Raw genomic sequence first — 22840 nt, forward strand, 5'->3', positions numbered from 1 at the left:
GGAAAACCAGGGCGGCAGATATGCTTTGAGAAAGTATGGGGTTTTAGCATCTTGAAACAATATATCACACTCAAAGGGACAGAATTGGGCTGCACAATCTGTTAGCTCATTCTTGTCCAATCTGGTCTCCTCCTTTCTTTTGGAGCCAGTGTTGTCATCAACTTGCTGAATTATACCCTGACTGGAATGAATTTCAGACTCAGGGTAATGTATCTACTTAAATGGAATTCTATCTTTCTACGAAAAGCTTTTTAGGTATAATAAATTTTTAAAAATATATTTTTAAACCCTGGTAACGTTAAATTGTTCAGAATTTTACATGTGTGGAAGGAGTGAGAGAGAAAATACAGTGTTTTAGTCTGAGAAAAATCTTGCTGGTGTTGTCATGAGATTTTTTTCCCGCTCCTTGCAACTTTTTTTTTTTTAAAAAAATGTTATTTATGTTACAAAAGGAATCTTAAGTGCATCTTTCAAAGATAACTTTTAAATGGCACATTCATCGTTAAATTATATAACATGAGTGCTATACTTTTTTCGGAGTTTAAAAATCAACAGGTCACATCAGAGTGGGTTGGATCTCTTTTATTATTAAAATAATAATAACCAGCCCACTTCAAATTAGCAAACCTTAGCTGAGCGACTGAAAACACAGTTTTCTTGCTGCTTCAAATTAATTTTGATAACAAATGCATCTGGTAAACGTACTGTGCCTTTTCATGGTTAACACTTGTTCGTGCTTTCCAAAGAGCTGTTATGTACGCATGTTATTGTGTACACATTCCCTTGACAGGTTTTCTTTTGGCAGTGATGTCTTGAGCAAAGCTAGAAAAATCATTAAAGTTTGCTTCATGCTTGAGATGGGCAGTTTGCAAACATCTTGCACTGATAGGTTTCACGGGAACTATTATCTCAGTATAGTTGATCTGGCAATTGTCCTTCCAGCATTCCTCATGTTTTGTCGTATTTTATAAGGTGAATGGAATAGGCATGCAAAAATAGACTCCAGGAAAGTGGTTTCCCAGAAAACAAATTGTTGTTAAGAATTTTTAAAGCTGTGGAATGTGCTTCTGGGTAAAATAGGTGTTTGGAGTTTTTTATTACGCTGATTTATGTGAAAGTGAGGGGGGTCTGCTAAAAATGGCCAAGATTCCCCACTGCTAGAATGACAGGCTCACAGTGCATATGCCAGCACTCCTGCTAAGGGTCCTTTAGTTTTGCTGTGTTAAATTACACAGCTTTGCAGGTATAGCTAACAGCACGGCAGGATATTGCTTTAGTACAAAGGCAGTGGGCGGATTGGGAGGGGATGAATAACATCATCAGCACAGCAAACGGTAAGAACTTCCTCTGTGAATAAATGTCCAGCAGCGTAATAGGGAAAGATGTTCTGTGCTTAAAACTTTGATAACAACCAGGAGGGGAAGTATAAAGTTGATTGGCCAAAGTAAACAAGAAAACAATTTTCATGTTTTTATATTTCTTGGAGGTCTGAGCATTTCACTGATGTTGAGCTAGAATAAATAGCACTATAACTACACTGCCGCAGGTCTTGCAACATAAGCCAATGTTAAAAGGGATGTGGCTGATCTGTGCAATGTTCCCTACTTATAAATACAATGAATATACGCACTATGTATACTTGATCCTTTTAAATACCATTGCAAAGTCATGTTTTCCTCCCAAACAGTGAACCAAATGTTTTAGCTACAGGACCCCAATTGTGGGGCAGGCAGTTTACAATGACTGGCTCCTAGCTCAAAAAGTTGTTTGAAAATCGAAGGTTTTGATTAAACTATCCCATTGATATGTTGGCTCTTAGACACAAAGCTTATTTTACTTCTTGGAACAGTGATTAGAAGTCTCAAAGGAATTCATACCCCATACACACACACCCCCCACAAAAAATCAGTTGTTGCTCCTTTACAGAAAACTGAGGGCTCCCTTTATAATCCACTATAAAATAGTGTCTTTGTTTAAGATGTATGTTAAAGACGGCCTCACTTTTATTCTTCTACCGTTGCATTTATCTCCATGCACTGTATTCATTCATTCTACCCATCCAGTTGAGCTTCTGTAAATATACGATTTCCTTATGTTTCCAACCTATACTCTGGTGCACACATCAAACTTTCATTTTCCAGTGATTTACAATAAGCATTTGAGTAGCAGCGTCTATCCTTGGGCTGATCTAGGAGCTTTCCTCAGATCGTGTAAATTGGCAGCAAGCAGAACCAAAACATCACTTCAGAAAACTGGGTTCCCTGTTGTGCATCATTGTCAGATCATTGTTGTGGGATTTACATTATATTTGGCTCTTTGGGCTTGACAAACTAGTCTAAATTGGTGAGATATGAATAGATTGTATTAATTTTATGATTTTTGTGAATTAAATAAAATTTTGCCATAGTTTTACAAGTATACAGGAATATTGGTATTACCTTGGCATGAAACAGGTTACTATTTACTCAAATTAAAAAAAAGAAAAACAGATATGTTTTGATGTTCAGAAGTTGTTGGTGTTTATTAAAGGCCCCAGGGTCAGTCCCTGGCACCTCTAGATAAGGCTCAGAAAGACTTGCATCTGAAAACTTGGAGAGCTTCTGCCTGCCAGTGCAGAGATAATACTGGATAGCCCATTGGTTGTACTTGATAGATATGAAAGAATCTTCATGAAATATTTTTTTTTCTTTTTTATTGAGATTTTTTTTTGTTAAGTGACAAATAGCAAATAGTATAGCAAGAATAATAGAAGGTACAACATTTCCTTTTACAAAAACAATTTACAGACATCTTTACAATGTCTATGCTCTTTGAATTAAAGGATTGGCCTCTTACAATACCAAGGTACCCAACAGTAGATATAGTTCAGCATTTTCCTGTGTTTTATAGTAGCAACATGCAATAAATGGGCTCCTTTTTTCAATGAATTTATCATCAATTTGTCTCCCTTCTCATATTTTGAGAATATTGTTTAGTTTTAACAATTGAACGCTATCCCATACTCTTACAATCCAGTTGTCCAGTATTGGCACATTAATTTTTTTCAACTTAGAATTACCATATGGGCCACTGTTTAAAAGTGTGCCGTTTCTCTGTCTTCTAAAAGAACAAGGTATTTTACGTATTGCAGTATGTAACTGCGCAGTGGTGGAACATTTACTTTTATATACTTGTTTCTTCTAGTACAGCAGTCTGGAAGTGTCTTAGTTGGAGGCATGACCAAAATACATTCAGCGTATCTGTGTTGTAGTTTTGCGTCTTCAGCATAGAATATTGATGTTGTTGTTGTTGTTTAGTCGTGTCCGACTCTTCGTGACCCCATGGACCAGAGCACGCCAGGCACTTCTGTCTTCCACTGCCTCCCGCAGTTTGGCCAGACTCATGTTTGTAGCTTCGAGAACACCGTCCAACCATCTCGTCCTCTGTCGTCCCCTTCTTCTTGTGCCCTCCATCTTTCCAACATCAGGGTCTTTTCCAGGGAGTCTTCTCTTCTCATGAGGTGGCCAAAGTATTGGAGCCTCAGCTTCACGATCTGTCCTTCCAGTGAGCACTCAGGGCTGATTTCCTGAAGAATGGATACTTTTTATCTTCTTGCAGTCCATGGGACTCTCAAGAGTCTCCTCCAGCACCATAATTCAAAAGCATCAATTCTTCGGCGATCAGCCTTCTTTATGATCCAGCTCTCACTTCCATACATCACTACTGGGAAAACCATAGCTTTAACTATACGGACCTTTGTTGGCAAGGTGATGTCTCTGCTTTTTAAGATACTGTCTAGGTTTGCCATCGCCTTTCTTCCAAGGAGCAGGCGTCTCTTAATTTCGTGACTGCTGTCACCATCTGCAGTGATCATGGAGCCCAAGAAAGTAAAATCTCTCACTGCCTCCATTTCTTCCCCTTGTATTTGCCAGGAGGTGATGGGACCAGTGGCCATGATCTTCGTTTTTTTGATGTTGAGCTTCAGACCATATTTTGCGCTCTCCTCTTTCACCCTCATTAAAAGGTTCTTTAATTCCTCCTCACTTTCTGCCATCAAGGTTGTGTCATCTGCATATCTGAGGTTGTTGATATTTCTTCCGGCAATCTTAATTCCAGCTTGGGATTCATCCAGCCCATCCTTTCGCATGATGAATTCTGCATATAAGTTAAATAAGCAGGGAGACAATATGCAGCCTTGCCGTACTCCTTTCCCAATTTTGAACCAATCAGTTGTTCCATACCCAGTTCTAACTGTAGCTTCTTGTCCCACATAGAGATTTCTCAGGAGACAGATGAGGTGATCAGGCACTCCCATTTCTTTAAGAACTTGCCATAGTTTGCTGTGGTCAACACAGTCAAAGGCTTTTGCATAGTCAATGAAGCAGAAGTAGATGTCTTTCTGGAACTCTCTAGCTTTCTCCATAATCCAGTGCATGTTTGCAATTTGGTCTCTGGTTCCTCTGCCTCTTCTAAATCCAGCTTGCACTTCTGGGAGTTCTCGGTTCACATACTGCTTAAGCCTGCCTTGTAGAATTTTAAGCATAACCTTGCTAGCATGGGAAATGAGTGCAATTGTGCAGTAGTTGGAGCATTCTTTGGCACTGCCCTTCTTTGGGATTGGGATGTAGACTGATCTTCTCCAATCCTCTGGCCACTGCTGAGTTTTCCAAATTTGCTGGCATATTGAGTGTAGCACCTTAACAGCATCATCTTTTAAAATTTTAAATAGTTCAGCTGGAATATCATCACTTCCACCGGCCTTGTTATTAGCAATGCTTTCTAAGGCCCAATTGACTTCACTCTCCAGGATGTCTGGCTCAAGGTCAGCAACCACACTACTTGGGGTATACGAGACATTCATTTCTGTCTGGTATAGTTCCTCTGTGTATTCTTGCCACCTCTTCTTGATGTCTTCTGCTTCTGTTAGGTCCTTTCCACTTTTGTCTTTTATTATGGTAATCTTTGTACGAAATGTTCCTTTCATATCTCCTATTTTCTTGAACAGATCTCTGGTTTTTCCCATTCTATTATTTTCCTCTATTTCTTTACATTGTTCGTTTAGGAAGGCCTTCTTGTCTCTCCTTGCTATTCTTTGGTAATCTGCATTCAATTTCCTGTATCTTTCACTATCTCCCTCGCATTTTGCTTGCCTTCTCTCCCCCGCTATTTGTAAGGCCTCGTTGGACAGCCACTTTGCTTTCTTGCATTTCCTTTTCTTTGGGATGGTTTTCGTTGCTGCCTCCTGTATAATGTTACGAGCCTCCATCCATAGTTCTTCAGGCACTCTGTCCACCAAATCTAAATCCTTAAACCTGTTCCTCACTTCCACTATGTATTCATAAGGGATTTGACTTAGATTGTATCTTACCGGCCCAGTGGTTTTTCCTACTTTCTTCAGTTTAAGCTTGAATTTTGCTATAAGAAGCTGATGATCTGAGCCACAGTCAGCTCCAGGTCTTGTTTTTGCTGACTGTATAGAGTTTCTCCATCTTTGGCTGCAGAGAATATAATCAATCTGATTTCAGTGCTGCCCATCTGGTGATGTCCATGTGTAGAGTCGTCTCTTGTGTTGTTGGAAAAGAGTGTTTGTGATGACCAGCTTGTTCTCTTGGCAGAACTCTATTAGCCTTTGCCCTGCTTCGTTTTGAACTCCAAGGCCAAACTTGCCAGTTGTTCCTTTTATCTCTTGATGTAGAATATTGATGTAGCTGGCATTAAATACCACCTGGAAAGGAGTGTTATTGGAGACTAATACCCGCCTGCCCGCCACTGCCAATCACTTGCCACAGCCACTACCTATTGCACACCTCGCCGCAGCCGCCAATTGTCTGCCCACTCGCAGCCACCAACAGCCCACCCACCCACTTGCCGCAGCTGCCAATTGCCTGCCTGCCTCGCCACAGCCACCAATCACCTGCCCAGTTACCACAGCCACAGCCAGTTGCCAGCAGGCCTTGCCGCTGTTACCAATCACCCGCCCAATCGCCACTGCCAATCTCCTGCTTGCTGCTGCCATTAATCGCATGCCCCCCCCTCTGCATTCACTATCCGTGTATAAGCCAACATCCAATTTTTGTCTATTTTTTAAAGCAAAAAGTATCGTCTTATACAGGAAAAATACGGTATATTAATAATATGTGGAGTGCATTATAAAGGTGACTATGTGTTTGTATAGCTTATTGCTCCCCTCCTCTTCCTTATGCTTCTCTATTTGCTTGCTTCTGTGAATTCCTTAATGAAGAGACTGTCTTTTTCCTTTGTTTGCTACTAAGACTGTATAATATATTGATAAGTATTTACTAATGTCATATTGCTGGGAGGAAATGCTCTGGAAGATTCTTAGATTAATCCTTTTTTTGTTGTTATTGCAGATGAGTGTCATCATAGGAACAATCAGAGAGTCCAATCTCAAACTGACCCTTGCTTTTGGAATAGGCATCCACCATGCTGGCCTGCATGAACGAGACAGAAAAACTGTTGAAGAGTTATTTGTGAATTGCAAAATCCAAGTATGCTTGTTTTGTAATATTATACTGAGATGTTCTTATTCATTTCTTAAACTTCTGTTTACTTCACACAGAGGTCCTTTATATATTTTTAATCTTGTATCTTTTTCTTTTCAGGTCCTTATTGCTACTAGCACGTTAGCCTGGGGTGTCAATTTTCCAGCGCATTTAGTAATTGTTAAAGGGACAGAATTTTATGATGGAAAAACAAGGCGTTATGTTGATTACCCAATTACAGGTATTGTCAGAAATCACAAAACTCTTAGAAAAAATACATGTTATAATTAACTACTGATATCCATGAACATGGAAGTGAAATATGGAAGCTGAAATAGAGCTGTCATATCTTTTGTTCAGTTTCTTTAGCAATAGTAAACTTTTAGCTGTGCTTTGAGAATACTGAATTGGAATAATTGAGTGGAATTTGATAGCAAAGAACAATATCTGAGAAGAGAGAACAAATCGGGAGGGTATGGTATAACATATTTTTTTAAAGTCACTATTGAACAAGCATATCATAAAGTGCATACAAGAAAATGATATATAGCTTATTAGATATATTATATGGATGAATACTAATCTGATCTTAATTAACTTGCCTTATTTAATTGTTTAACCTCAAAACATATAAGAGTAGCTAGGCATTTAGTTTCAGTTTCTTACCTGCAACATTGCAGGTTAGATGGGGAATACTTGTCATTGTTTTGATTTCAGCATTGCTTCATAAAAAAAATTATCAGCATAAAACTACTCAAATGGGAACAGAGAAGTATATTAGGAGAAGGCCAGTACCTTTACCCTAGAATACCACTGAACAGAGTATAGGAAACTATGTGAACTGATATAGCTCAGGGGTAGAGTCCATGCTTTGCACACAGATGTGCTATCTCCACTTAAAAAGTATCTCAGATAGCAGAGCTGGGTCTACTAGGAAATTTCATATATTTGTATGCTAGACTTGTTAGTTTTGTATCAGCCATGTGGAACAAAGGCTATTTGAGGCAGTGGCGTAGCGTGGGTTGTCAGCACCCGGGGCAAGGCAAGTAATTTGCGCCCCCTAACCCGTGGATTTTAGGAGGGGCAGAGAGCTGCAAGTGTGAGCGTGCCCCCCCCCAGATGTTGCGCCTGGTGCGGCCAGCCCCCCCTAGACCCTCCACGCTACGCCACTGATTTGAGGTGAGGCGTCTTGCTAAAGCATTTGGATGGGGCATTTGGGAGGCTTGAAACAAGATTCCCAAACCTCATTTTATTGAGACTTTGCAAAATCATAGTTCAACTTTCAGATACGAGTGTGTAGCCAGATGTTGCAAATAAACATTAGGAAAAAAACAGTTTTAGTGTAAATTTTCTGGTCCTTTTTCCAGTTTAAATATTCATATATCTTTTAATCAATATTTGTGCTGTTTATAAGGGTGGTGCTGTATCTGGACATTTGCCTTAATATATAAAAAAAACAGTACTCTACAGTGTGCTTAATGTTGTCATCAATTTACATTTGCAGATGTTCTTCAGATGATGGGACGTGCTGGGAGGCCTCAGTTTGATGATCAAGGAAAAGCAGTGATTCTGGTTCATGACATCAAGAAAGACTTCTACAAAAAATTTCTTTATGAGCCTTTCCCAGTAGAATCAAGGTAAAAAATAATAATACCACAGTTAATTTGGGGAAACGTGATTCACAAAGGCACTGTATTTCACGGAACTACAAACTGAAAAGTTATCATCTTCAGATAATCCAAATTCTATTTCATGTGGAGGTTTCTCCTAGATACTCAATTTATATTTCCAAGTTACACCCTATTGCCAAGAAAATTTCTTTGTCAGACTGCAATCCTAACTCCACTTAACTGGGATTAAGGTTCATTGAATGCAATTGGACTTTGCTGAAAATTCCTTTACTGAGTAGACTTGGCTACAATTTTTGGTACTAAGTCTTGATTACATGTATCTAAGGTAGATGACAGCATTGTATCTGTGGTGAAATCTGCCCTTTTTTCCTGCTGCTACCTAAACACACAAATCCCAACACAGAAAGTTCTTGGGCTGTGGAGGTGGGGTAGCTAAAAAGGCAAGTGGATAAGACAATAGATGAAACAGTGGCAACAAAAGCAACATTGTTCACAAACAGACATTATCATTTTAAAGTTTCTGGTGTCTCGGTGTCTGTTGGGAGATCCTCAGCCCATTAGTCCAGTATTTTTTTGATAGCCCCTCCTAGGCAGAGAGATGTCTCATCTATGAGCATAACGGCTGGTAGCAGGTGATAGAATAGCAGTATCCTTCTCAAATGCTATTTCCCCATTTTAGACAGTCTCTAAAGTCGTATCCATTTCAAGTTTCTTTCTCCGTAAAAGATACTGTGGTCCTGCTGCCCTAAAAGGCAGTCTATAAGTAACTTAATTTAAAAGGAAAAAAAAGTGCTCACTGGAATCAGTCCAGGTACTGCAGCCAGTTTTTACAGATTTTAACATCTGTAGTCAGATAAGATTAGCTATCTACCCACTCCAGTTGAGTGTTTTGAGTACATAATACTATTCCACAATTAATCTAAGTGAAATGGTGCAATTTTAATTTTTTTTTATTTCTTTTAGTTTACTGGAAGTTCTGTCTGATCACTTAAATGCTGAAATTGCAGCTGGAACTATAACTTCAAAGCAAGATGCAATGGATTATATCACCTGGACCTACTTTTTCCGTCGCCTTATCATGAATCCAAGGTGAGCTGTTAAGAAATTGAGCACCAGTGAGGTTTAGTGTGCATAGTAGGGAACCTTGAATACCTTGGTTCATATCCCCTCTCGCTTATGGACATGCTGGCCATATCACTTAGATATTTTTATCTAAGTCCTTCCTTTGTAAAATGGAAACTTTGTAGACACCCTGTAGATTGGTAATAGTATTGTAAATCACTTTGACTGTTGTTTACTACAGAAATCATAACTAGACCAACAAAAAGAGTGGGTTCTTTAAAAAAAAAAAGTACAGTTTGTGTATTTTCCTTTTTCTGTTTTTGTTTGGTTACATCCCAGCTTTGAAAAAAGAGAAAGAGGACAGGACAGTCCTTTCACCCTTGCTTATCTTCATCCCTTCCACATACTTTTTTGCCCACTTAGCTGTTGAGATCCTCTCATGGAAGCAGACTTTGCTTTATGTATCACTTTCAGAATCAGAGACAGTAGGCCTAAATCAAAATTTACATCCAGGTATAAAAGCTGTCTATCCACACTGCTTTTTTTCAGTGGAATGAACACTCTGGCACGCATTTGATGTAGTGTAGATGACGGGTAACCTCTGAGTCCACATTCCATTGCAGGCAGTCTACTGATTCTAAACTCAGAAATGCATTTGGCAGTGTATCTGATTCACTCCTTATCATTTTGAAGAATATTGGGGCAGGAGAGGGGGTCTGATTCAAAGAAAGTATGCAAACATTGTCAGAGGCCTGGTCTTACGCAAACACCCTACTGTTCCACAAAGTGTGTTGCAAGTCACTTAGTTGCCTCCAGACTAACTCCTGACTGAGTGCTCAACGTTACACATGTTTCTCCGGTGTCTACATATAGTAGCAGCATGTTGACATAAATGCATAGTTTTTGATCCTCACTGGTTGGGAAAGCTGGATTTGCCTGCATACCTCAGGGCCCTTTCCATCTATAGGAACCCCCTCTGGACACCTCTCAGGATTCATCTGCTATAACAGTGGAGTCAAGGTCCTGGTGGAAACAAATGATTTTATCTTCAAAATGAAGCTTAGGGTTTAGTCATGTTGAATATATTTCAGTACAGGTGTTGTTGTATCTTGATCACCATTGCTGTGGATTTTATTCAAATGGTATGCTTTTTAAATTATTTTTAAAACTGTATTTTTAAATGCCCTTGGGACATCTTGGTGAAAGGCAGGTAAGAAATATAATAACAATGGTGGTGATAATTTTGTTGGTTGTAGGGGGTTAAGTAATTCCTATATGCATGATATATAAAGAGCTTTTTATTTTGTTAGTTATATGTAAGTGCCCAGTTTTGCATGTTACCAAGTGAGAATATATAAATAGCTGGTTGATTCCTCCCTCCCTACTTAGAACAGAGCTTTTTCTTCTTCTAATCATGCTAATTGGCAACCAAGCCCACACACATTGGTTCAAATCCAAGTGCTCTTGTTAGCTTGGTTTGTCAGTTAAGCTGCTCAAATTATAGCTCTCAGCCAGGATCCACAGAACTACTGAGTTTCAAACAAGCTGCTTTCCCTATACCAGTAGAAATTTGTCTTTGAACAAATGACCTTTCCATGCCATGCCACAAACTGCTTCAGAAAAACTTCCCTCGGTTTCAAAGGCTGTATGGCCAGGCTGTTGTTAGAGAAAAACAAGCTTCCTTGAGCTTTTGGAACCACTTCTGTGGCTCACTTGATCCTGACCATCTTGCATTAATCTTAAATAATTATCATAAAATTAATTACACTTCTTAAGGACTGAATCATTCCATTTTCTTTATATAAAAAAACCACACAACTTGGATTTTAATATTCCAGATCTGTTAAAACCAGTGCAACTCTTCTAGCCGAAATAGTTTGATGATTGGCCTAGAGAGTTAAAGACTCCACCAGAATACCAGAAAATTATGTTAACCACAGTCTTGAAATACAGCTGGCTAAAAGAGCACTACCAGAACACTGTCCATCTGCGGAACAAATGTTTTTGAAGCCACTCCTTATCTGTGAATATTTTAATTATATTTATTTCCTAAAATTTATACACACTGCTTGAAGGAGGGGGTGTAGAAAGCTTAAAGTGTTTTACAAAAGATTATAGTGATGATATTTTTTAAAAAAGGATAACTCTATTCCATTTATTTAGTCCGAATTTATAACCCTCCCCAAAAGATGGCCAAAAGGGCTCACAATAATAAATTGCATGAAAACAACACACTAACATATTGCAGACTGCCATTAAAACCTGTAGTGTAGAAACAGAAAACTATCAGCCAAAAACGTGAATCAGTAAATATAAGTCTCTACATGTTTCTTGAACACAAGTAAGGACAGGATTGCCTTATTTCCCTTGGGAGTATTTTCCATAGCTAGGAACAATCGTAAACAAAATCTCCTGGGAGTTTACTTATGAGTAGTAGACAGATTTAGGATTGCAATAAGCTCCATTTTTGGACAATCAGAGCAGACCCCATGACCCTACGTACTAATATATCTGGTATGGATTTAAATGTTAACATGTTTTATTTTGATATGTTGTTGTGAAGTGTGTTCTTCACAGGGATTCAGTGAAAATATGTATCTGAAAACATTTATCGAAATTTTTAATTCATTGGTACAGAGAAATTTAGTCACACCTGTTTAAATCTGTGCAGTTTAAATTAGCTTAGCCACTACTCTACTCACTTAAATCCCCTTGATTTCAACAAAACAGAGACACAAATAACTTTTCCAAATTTGGGCTCCTGTAGATAATGCTTAAAGGTAAAGGGACCCCTGACCGTTAGATCCAGTCGTGGCCAACTCTGCGGTTGCGGCGCTCATTTCGCTTTATTGGCCGAGGGAGCCGGCGTACAGCTTCCGGGTCATGTGGCCAGCATGACTAAGCCACTTATGGCAAACCATAGCAGCGCACAGAAACGGTGTTTACCTTCCCGCCGGAGCGGTACCTATTTATCTACTTGCACTTTGACGTGCTTTCGAACTGCTAGGTTGGCAGGAGCTGGGACCAAGCAATGGGAGCTCACCCCTTCGCGGGGATTCGAACCGCTGACCTTCTGATTGGCAAGCCCTAACTCTGTGGTTTAGACCACAGCACCACCCGTGTTCCCTAAATAATGCTTAGGATATCTTAAAAATGAGCTGCTATCTTTCAGTTCCACCCGAGTGCTTCTTAAAGACATATAACAGGAAAATTAACTGCTGACAGATACTGAAGTAATTTTGGCACAATGCAATAGACTATTTAAAAAGAAAGGATTCAAAACTCTGTGGTCTTATTTGTTAGTTCATCTGTTCTGTCTGTGAAAATGCTTTTTTAATGCTATTGTCAAAAAAACCACACACACACCAAAAAAAAACCTGATGCTAGTGTTGCTAGTTGGCAGCTGGCCTTGTTCAAAGGAATGTTGAATGACTCCTTGCTTGAATAGAGATTATAAATAGACCACAAATTAGTTGGGCAGTGTTGATGAAGGAACCAAATGTCTCACAGTGTGTTGTAGCTGTTGATAATGTTATGAAGAGGAGTAGGTTTCCCCCCAATTTTATTTAGACCATAGCATTTCAAAATGTTTTTGGTTCTACCAAAACCTATTTTGTCTGTTATTAAGAAAAGCAGGCTGTAATGTAATATATTACATGTTCTGTGAACAAAAATATTATTAGGTACACCTTCTTCCATCTTCATATTCAACCTATATGGCTGAAATGAAAAAAAAACATGTTTATTTTATGGAGTTTCCATTCTGCCTTTCTCTTTGAATGGCCCCCAGGCAGCTTTCAATAGCAACAACTACTACTGCAAAAACAACAGCCACACACAGTAAAATACAATACTAAAATAATAAACTACTGGAAATTTACCAGTATATAAAAAAGATAAGAAGTAAAGAACAGTAGATTAATTATCTCAAATGCCAGTAAAGTAATAGGAGAAGATGTGAATTTATAAATCAAATGGGCATTTGATTTGGTGTACAAGTTATCTTATAATGAAGTGAAAGGCTCACCATTTATATATAATTCTAAGGCTGCAATTTCCCTATTGAGTATCATGGGTTGTATCTAACTAAATTATACTCTGAATAGACTCACTGGAGTTAATGGGTCTAGTCATTTCCATTAATTTCAGTGGGACTATTATGAGTATGACTATTGTTAGATATGACTCAGTGAGACCTACCTCTGGGTAAAGATGAATATGAAGGCTCTGTTAAGTACTGTTAGGTCCTACTGTCCTCTAGAGGTCCAGGTCTATGCTTGAAATGAAATCAAATGTTCATCTTGAAGCACTTCTGTCAGGTTGCAATGGCTAATTGTAAATGTAGTCTGAAGGTGTAGTCCGTAACCTCGAGAAGTATATAGCAATCTTACACTGAATCTAATGGGTCTAAGACATCTCACCCATTTACTACCAGCTGTGTAGTTATTTTGTTTAGTTATTTAAATCTAGTGGTCATTCACTATTTTGGGCTCCCCCCAGCTATCAACTGTGTCTGCTTTACATAAGCCTTTCCAGGTTGACATTTGTCTCCCATCTTTTTCTTTCATATGTGGCTGTATCTGGTCCTTCGTCCTTCTAGTTTTCCTTCAGTCATACTGTGAACTAGTTTTTCGTTTCTTGGGATGTTTCCAGTCATTCTATCTTCTACCTGATGAGACAAATAATGCACCTTGCCTCATAGTGAATTACATAGAATTGTAGAATTGGAAGGGACCCTGATATGGCTGAAGGATCTTCATAATGATCAGTCCGCAAGATGTGCACCTTAGAAATTACATTAAACTCACAAATGGTTGCAAAATATTAATTTTTAGTAAAAGATTACCCATCTGAGTTCTTCACAATTAAAGTAGAAATAATATTTTAAAAGGTGGGGGGATCACAGTTGGTGAAGAAAAGATATTCTGAGATAATAAAACAAGATGGCTCTATTAATATTTCAGATTGTCAGTGCCAGAGATACAGTATTTTTAAGTGTTGGTGGCCATTTTAATAATGAATTTGGTTCACTTTGATTGCCATTCCAAAATGATAATGATGGCCATTCAATGTATTACTCAATGGCATAAACCTTCTTTCTCTTGCAAATGAGCTTGCTCTCAAGGGAGTGTCTTGGTTTCCTTCCCATTGAACCGCGTTACAACTCGTGGATTAGATCCAGAAAATATGTTGATTGGATCATCTCTCCAGTGTTCCATCCATCAGGGATAGGCTTAGAATAATAGATTTCATCTAAGCCTCACATCCGTGGCCTGGGTTTAGTAAATTTCACGTTAAGAAAAATCATCTCAGTTGCAGCATGTCTCAGTGAATACGACAGAACACCTTTTGAGAAGATAACTATTTGTCTACCCTGTGCTTTAAATTAAGCGTCCTTTTTCAAAATGGCAAATCTCAACAAATTATTGTGAGCTGAGCTCTTGTGGTTTCCCCCAAGAAATACTTGGATTACAAGCAAGAGTTTTTCTTAAAGTGTTTTTCAGTTGTCCCGGGGACTCGCTTTCATTATCTATGTCATTACTACTACCGTATAATCTGAACATAAAAAACATGGTGTTTGTAACAAATGACTTCACAGGCCTGACAGTTATAGCACTACCATTTCAAGGCTGATGAAAAATTTCCCAGGCAGATCTTGGATCAGGTTTACATAAAACTCAAACAGGAAGCAATTGCCACCACAATCCACATTAAACCGAAAATGGTCAGTGTAACTTCATCTGCATTTTATGTCCTTGCACGGCTCCCTTTTTCTCAGCTGGTGAAATGCCACACTGGCTTAGATTAGAAAAACAAGTTCCTGTTTCTCGTTGAGTTCATTCTAGATATAGTCTCAGGTTTAGCAGTAGGAGTTTTAGTTTGTTTGTTTGTTTATATATTGTTTAAAAGGAAATTGGAAAAGTTTCTTCCTTCATTGTTTTGATTGTTTAAATGTTATGTACTTTGTAAATTTTTACGATACCTAGGGGTTTGTTATTGCTTTTTTCCCAATGGGCTACTAATGGAAGTTAGCCTGTCTACCCCATGTGCTAGATGCTGTTAGTATAAAACTGCCTTTGACTTTCACACCTCTCAGGGGACAAGTAATTGTTGTGTTCAAACAGCCTGTAATTGTGATCCCGCTGGCTTTCTCAGTACGCTTCTAGCTATTAGAATCATTAAACAACTCAGCACCTGTTAACAGCATTGTAAATATTCAACCTTGCTTGTGTGCAGGTTGAGCAGAATATAGGAGAAGGCTTACAGAGCCCAGCCTCATAAATTAGAGCTGCTGACAAGTCAATTATTGTGAAACTGGGTTTCACTGTGAAATAAATGAAATGGTGCGCTGACAAAAAGGTGGGTTGTCTGTTTGCAGCAGAGGGGAAATAATGACTGGATGATTCAATGCAGTGACCATGAAACTGCACTGTTTTTATTCTTTATCTGTAATTAAATAGTTAGATAATACAGTCACTCAGAAACGGGGGGCTGATATATAGTGTATTTTAAACGTATGATCATTCAAACACCTCTGATTTTCTGTGGTATGCTTTTTAAAGTATTGGATTAATAAAATCTTATCTGAGAAGTATATAATCTCTCTGGTTGGATTCCTATTCTATCTAACAGAATACAAGCATTTTACTTGAGATCTCATGAAAATGACTTTGAAATCCTACCTAGACAGCTCAGTCTTGCGCCTGTTTACTCAACACTTAGGCTGACTGCGTTCTGTGGGGCTTACTCTCTCTTGTGTTAAGGACTGGAACCTAAGATTCCTAGAAGTATGGCTATTTTGGATTTCCTTTAGTTGAATTTTTCTTTTAAAAAAAGGAAGGTATATTAAGAGCTATGTTTTTTTATTTTAAAAAGTGCCATAGTTTTTGTATTTTTTGAGATTTTTTTTTCACGGATTAAGTGCTTTTTTAAAAATAGTTTGTATTCTACAATGCCTTCAACTATTTCACCAACTGCATTCTTGCTAAATTAGCCGTTGTTTAGTGCCATACTGTAGTTGTGAAATGTGTCTAGCGTTGGGACTAGAAAAACAGCCAAACTCTATGAAAATAAAATTAAAGGCTTGGCAAAATTCACTCCTTAAACAAAAGAAAGATTTTCAGCTTTTCCTTATATTGGTAGGATCACGACAAAGCATTTTCATACACCATTAAATTATTTATAATTCCAGTTTTAGGCTGCAATCCTGTAACCTTTACCTGGATGTAGCCCCACTAAACTTTCCAGAATTTACTTCTGAGTAGAAATGAATAGGCTTGTCCATAAATGTAGCTTTATTTGAATATACAGGTTTAAAAACAATGCTGCAATTAAGATAAATCATTTTGCAGCAGTAGTTACTAACAGTTACCTTTAAAGCACAAAGGGATATCAAAACAACGGACCCTTGAAACATACATCCTGGGGAAAATAGAAATTTGGATTCGAATAGCAGCAAAACTAGTATTGTGCACCTACTCAAGCTTTAGACTTGTATTCCCTAAAGTTCAGCTCTTCCTGCCACATGACAAGCCTATTTTGAAATGTGGAAAGTTTAAAAAGCAGTTTGTGATATGACCTGGGGCCTGCTGTTGAAAGGGGAGGAAATTAAAAACCTATTAGGTATGTTTAATCATTTGGGTGCATCTGATGTAGTTCTTTTGATCCTGGCTTGTGCGAGTCAGCTACAATTTTATACCCAATTACTTGAGAGTAAGTCCTAGTGAACTCTGTGAACTTAAATCTGAGTAAGTATTGTAAAGTATATTTAGGTTCAACTGAGAGAGATTTAAGCATACCAATCCCATTGAGAATTAAGGTCTTATAGTCTCTTAGTTTTTGGCTAGATCATGCCTTCATTAAAACAGAATCTAGGCTACTGAACATGTGGTTTCATTAAATTATGTATAACATTTTTAATTATAAGCTTGTGATAGGTGGTCATAATTTCCTTCTACACTCGTTTTATCTTTGTATATTTTATGTGGCCATGATAAGTAGCCATTCACGTGAAATGCAGTTAAGACAACACCCATCTCTAACGCACATTAAGTAACAGCCTTGCTTTTTCTACTCAAAAACATATTTCATAATCTATCGCAATTTAGTGCTCCACTTCCAGGTTTTGTGTGTATGCATGAGTGCCAAACAGTGCATTTCATTAAATAAAGAAAGGCCTTCTAGTGATTAATCTGAGCAATAAGCATCCTCCTTTCTCACCCATTGTCTCATTTGTTCCTCCTTTATTACAGGGAGGATTTTGTTTATGTTTACAATGTGTACTAACTTGGCACCATTGGACCTCTCAGCTGCCATTCTGGGATCATGAAATTGCAGGACTATGGCTAAGGTAGTTGAAGTCCATTTTATCCAAAGTTCTGTAATTTCATGTTCCCAGCGTCATACTGATTGGAAGCCCATCTCTGGACTCTCAGCAAGCCACCGTTTTGGGCACATTACATGAGTTTTGTTGGGAGTTATTTGGAAAAGCAAGAATAGCGATCCAAATTGTATCTTATTTAAGAAAATTAATGAATTGACAGTTCAAAGAACACTTAGATTTTGTGTTGATATGCATGAAAAAGAGAAAGATAATGCACAAGAATTAAGAGCAGAAACTGAAACATGAAATAAGACTACAACAGTGCTGGGGAACACTACTGTTTTATATTAATTGATTTTTTAAAATTAAAGCTAGTCCATTAAAAATTGGGTGGTTCTCCCATATATTTATAAGAGATATTCATATTCCACTTCTATATCTTTATTTGCAAATCACACATTGCTACAGAAGTGATTTGTTAAAGTGACTTATTCACACATTTGTTCACATTTTCTATCCTACATAGCAACATCTCTAGTAAATATACACATTGTATTCAGCCAGCTAATAATTTAATAACGTAAACTAGCTTCTTATGTGATCTGCTCAAGAATAATAAAAAAGCACATGAATTTTGCTCTTATTGCTAGGAAACTGGCCTATTTTATGCAGCAGTCCAGAATAAAATATTTGTTTTAGATCTGTTTTTGTTACATGTTTATCTGAATGACTACATTCCTGATTTGTATAACAGTATATACATCAAGAACAACAAGGAAAGAAATCAGAATAATTAGAAATAGTGCAAAATTATAACACAGTTTTGTTGGTACATGTACAAAATAATTCAGTGTGTTGTGTAATCTTCAAAGCACTACTGGGGAGAAGATGGGTGGAATTGGGTATCTTCCAGCAGCCAGAAAATAACCATACATATTTGTAATGTTTGGTAGGTCAAACTTGACAATGAAACCTTCATTTTTTAAATTTAGGGGATTCCATGTTCGGGTGGGGGTGGAAATGGCTCTTTTTGTTGTCATCTTAACTGGCCACATCCCTGCAATCATTTTAAAATCACAGTCAGGCAGATGTAACATTGGATATGGTCATTGATTGCCACCTATAATACATGACCATTCTTACTTTAGTCATGTTCTTTGCTTTTGTTACAAGAACCTTATTTGTGTCAGCAATATTTTCAAAGCATCTAACTCTATTACATTTTCATTTACACAGTTATTATAACTTAGATGCCGTCAGCCATGACAACATGAACAAGTTCCTTTCAAACCTTGTGGAGAAATCACTCGTTGATCTGGAATACTCTTACTGCATTAAATTAGGGGAGGTAAGGCTAATTTATACTTCATAAAAAGACTGACAAGAACTGGGCAGCAGTAATATTTATTAGGGATTATCTTTCATCCTGATGTTTGTTGAATTATGAAATATATGTAGGCTGCTGTGCGATCTCCCGTTGCAGCTACTGAGGTTTTGCAGTTCCTTTGGCATTTGAACCAGTAACATGCTGTTAAATGTATTTGTGACTCAGATCTCGCTATTGTGAAGTTTTTAAAACATAACACCTCCATTAGAATACTGCATAAAATGTGCTTACCTCCAGGAAAGCACTAAGCACCTTCAATCATATTTATCTAAAATATATATATTTCCCCATGTGTAACAGGACGACCACAGCATTGAACCTCTGACTCATGGCCGCATTGCGTCATATTATTATTTGAAGCACCCAACCGTCAGGATGTTCAAGGATCGTTTGAAACCCGAATCTAGTGTTGAAGATCTGCTCTCAATTCTGACAGTAAGTTGCTATTTTGTTTGATTAATTATTGGATTAAATAATTCTTAATCCAAATGAAGTAATTTTTAGCTCATCCAGCACTATAATGAAATGGGCAATACAGATGTGAAGACCACTCCCCGTGGAATTTGATGGGTTTTATGCGGGAGGGACGCGGGTGGTGCTGTGTGTTAAACCGCAGAGCCTAGGACTTGCCGATCAGAAGGTCGGCGGTTCGAATCCCCGCAATGGGGTGAGCTCCCATTGCTCGATCCCTGCTCCTGCCAACCTAGCAGTTCAAAAGCCCGTGAAGTGCAAGTAGATAAATAGGTACTGCTCTGGCGGGAAGGTAAATGGTGTTTCCGTGCGCTGCTATGGTTCTCCAGAAGTGGCTTAGTCATGCTGGCCACATGACCCGGAAGCTGTACACCGGCTCCCTCGGCCAATAAAGTGAGATGAGCGCCACAACCCCAGAGTTGGTCATGACTGGACCTAATGGTCAGGGGTCCCTTTACCTTTACCTTTATCTTTACCTTTACAGTGATAGTACAGGAATGTACAGATGTTGAAAGTAAAGTATTGTTTTCTTGGAGTAATTATCTTGATTACCCTTTTATTCAAAGAAATATTTCACACTGCTGAATATTGTTAGATGTCATGTTGTAATGATGGAAATTTCTTTCATGGTTTTAATTTTAAACTATGTCCATGCCAGCTTAATGTACTGTCTGGCAGCCAAAGGCAGCTGTTATGAAAGATGGAGCACATGTTATACAGTAGTATAATTTTCTTTTCAAAAAACCAAAAGCCCTGAAACCTATTGGCCAAGATCCAGAGAGCTACTTTGGGCACACCCAGTGGAATTTGTGACTCTTATCCCTTTGAACAGCAGAACCCCATTCCATATCACTAACCACTTTTGAAAGGCCCTTCAGTTTCAAAAGAAGTTTCACATGTGTCAGGGATGGCAGTGGGGGAGACATAAAGTTTTAGAAATCAAAATCCAAAACTCCTTTGGGTGTGCTCAACTGCTAGCTGTGTGATTCTGTGGATTTGGTCCATTAATGAGACAATCACTATAATTTCAGCTCCCATTCCCCGCGTTGTAACTTGTAGGCTTTCTTTTTGCTATCTGAAGTCCACTTGATCTTTAATTGTAGTTCATCTAGATTGTATGGTTTGACTTTTGACGAGTTGGTATGGAAGTTTCTGTCTTGGAAAAGGGCTGAACTAAAATTCATTTTAGTCCCTTGCCCAGTGTGCATGTGTGTGTTCTCCTATGTGTTGGAAGATTCTGAAATGGTGCAGGACAGTCTAGTATTATGTAAAGTATTATGGGTGATGAAGCCTGCACAAGGACTTCACTTACACAGTGGCGTTTTCCCATCTCTTTGCGCCACCCCGCATGCTTACTCCAAGATTGGCTCAGAGTCAGGTGAGAAAAGTGCACAGAGGGGGAAGAGAGGAAGGATTGCTCAACTGGCAAGCAAAAATGCTAGCTCTGATGGAACAATCACTTTGGCACAGTGTTGAATTTCTTGCCTAGTAGATGGTGCTATATAAATAATATGTAACCATCTCTATTAACCTGCAATGATAGCAATGGTAGCATCCTTTTCCCAAGTCACATATAAGCAACCCAAGGCTGTGAACTGCCTGCAGCATTCAGAGAACTTCTTTGCAAGTGTGGATCCTGCTTTTCAAGCAGGGAGAGAATGGATATTTTCAAGCTTGGATCCCCCATGAGACTCATGACTGGAATGTAGAAACTAAGGTGTATAAGCTGTTCAAGAGGAATAGACTAAACAGAAAAGGAGGAGGAGGAAGGATGTGTGCACTTGTGAAGAGATCCATGATCTGGAGCAAGGAAGGCAGATAGAAAGTAAATGGATAAAAATTGAGAAGAAGGAAACAGCAGTGACTTTACTGTGAGCACCTGCTGTAGACCTCCAAGCCAGACTTGGAGGATGCCTTCCTAGACGAGATCACCAGACATTCAAAAAGGAGAGATAAAGTAGTCACGGGAGACCTCAGTTTCTCTGATATCAGTTGGGACTCAACAGATACTGGGGACATTCTGCCAAGAATGTAAGGTCCAACAAATTCCTCCATTGCGTCGCTGACAGTTTCATTTCCCAGAAGGTGGAAGAAGCAACAACAAGGGGATCATCTATCTTTGACCCCAACATCTATCTTTGACCCCAATCCATGGAAGTACTGGGAAACTTGGGAGGAAGTAATGATGTCATCCTGGGTTTCATGATACAGAGGCAAGGGAAAGACATGCACTCTGTGTTGGTTTGCAAGCCCCCTCCATAGAGGCTGGCCCCTCTCACTGTCCTCGGAGCTTGCTTACCGGTAACCTCCTCTGGCTGATATCCAGACAGACCAGGGAGATTTTGATAGGCGACATTTTCCCAAGTGTGGGTAAAATGCACAACCCCTCCCTCCTGCCTCCGCAGGGGAAAGAAAATAAGTCAGGAATCTATTTACATGATGTTTATTTCTGACATTACAGCACTAGAGAAAAATACGTCCTTTCAGTTCAGTTCTTCTAGCACATCTGACAAACTTCCTGTACATGTGCACACAGAAGGTTTTAAGTTACACTCTTCACAAAGACTTATCCAGCCTGTGAACGTCCTGGGAAATTCTTCTTTCCCACAGATAGGCACATCATGTGATGTCAACAAACTGGCTGTCTGCAGCGGTGATGTTTTTTGTTTTTTTTTTCATTTTTTTATAAAAAAATTTTTATTAAATTTTCACATTTTGTAAAGACAGACATACACACAAATAGACAAAGACAACACATATGAAGTTTCATATCCTTACTTTCCTGACCCCAGTTCTTGACCTCCCCCCACCCCCCCTTCATACATCCTAATTCAATTAAATTAACTCAGCAAATTCATATCTCTCATCCTTTACATATTATTATTGTATATATACATTTTTAAAAAACCTTTTACTTGGCCAGATTTTACTTATCCAGTTTTCTTATAAATATTAAAACCTTTTCTAAGGTTGACTCGAGTTCCTTCCACGAATTTCCCTTTTATCTTAAAAATAGGTCATAATAATCAAACACAAAAGTCATAAACATTTTTTAAAAATTCTTTTTCTTCCCCCCCCCCAGCCCCGGTTTCTGTCCCTTCCCAATGTCCCCATGTCCACAAAAACAGTTTTTAGCCTGGATTCCTCACATCTGAGGCCTTTAAGTCCCTGTCAGTCTCTCTTTGCCGATTTTGTTGGTAGCCCTCTTTGTTGGTCCTCGGGTCTCGAGGGAGCTCTAGCTCAGTCTCATCAGAATTTCTTCCATCCAAAGTACTTGATACCAGCTGCTGCAGAAGGTCAGCTAATCCATACTCGAAGAGGAAGCCCCAGTCATATTTCTTATTTCTTTTAAATTCAAATATTCCAAATGTTCCAGGGGCTTCCTCCCTCCTCTTTCGCATCTTTCGCAGATTTGTAATCCAAGGGTCTTCTTCTTTGTATTCTGACAATGTAGGCTTGTGGTTGGTACTCTCCATCTGTACTG

At 38.6% G+C, this 22840-nt stretch overlaps 1 protein-coding gene across 2 annotated transcripts in view; it reads left to right on the forward strand.

The window, feature by feature from the left end:
• ASCC3 (activating signal cointegrator 1 complex subunit 3) overlaps positions 1-22840 on the forward strand; it is a 226427-nt gene that overhangs the window by 162262 nt on the left and 41325 nt on the right. For both annotated transcript variants that reach the window (XM_079971589.1, XM_079971590.1), the window contains exons 31-36: positions 6351-6488; positions 6603-6723; positions 7987-8119; positions 9077-9202; positions 18735-18846; positions 19186-19320. In XM_079971589.1, the coding sequence (XP_079827715.1) occupies positions 6351-6488; positions 6603-6723; positions 7987-8119; positions 9077-9202; positions 18735-18846; positions 19186-19320 (765 nt within the window). The remainder of the gene's footprint in view (positions 1-6350; positions 6489-6602; positions 6724-7986; positions 8120-9076; positions 9203-18734; positions 18847-19185; positions 19321-22840) is intronic.

Source organism: Podarcis cretensis (assembly GCF_951804945.1).
Source record: "Podarcis cretensis genome assembly, chromosome: 3".
In the NCBI taxonomy this organism is placed as follows: domain Eukaryota; kingdom Metazoa; phylum Chordata; class Lepidosauria; order Squamata; family Lacertidae; genus Podarcis; species Podarcis cretensis.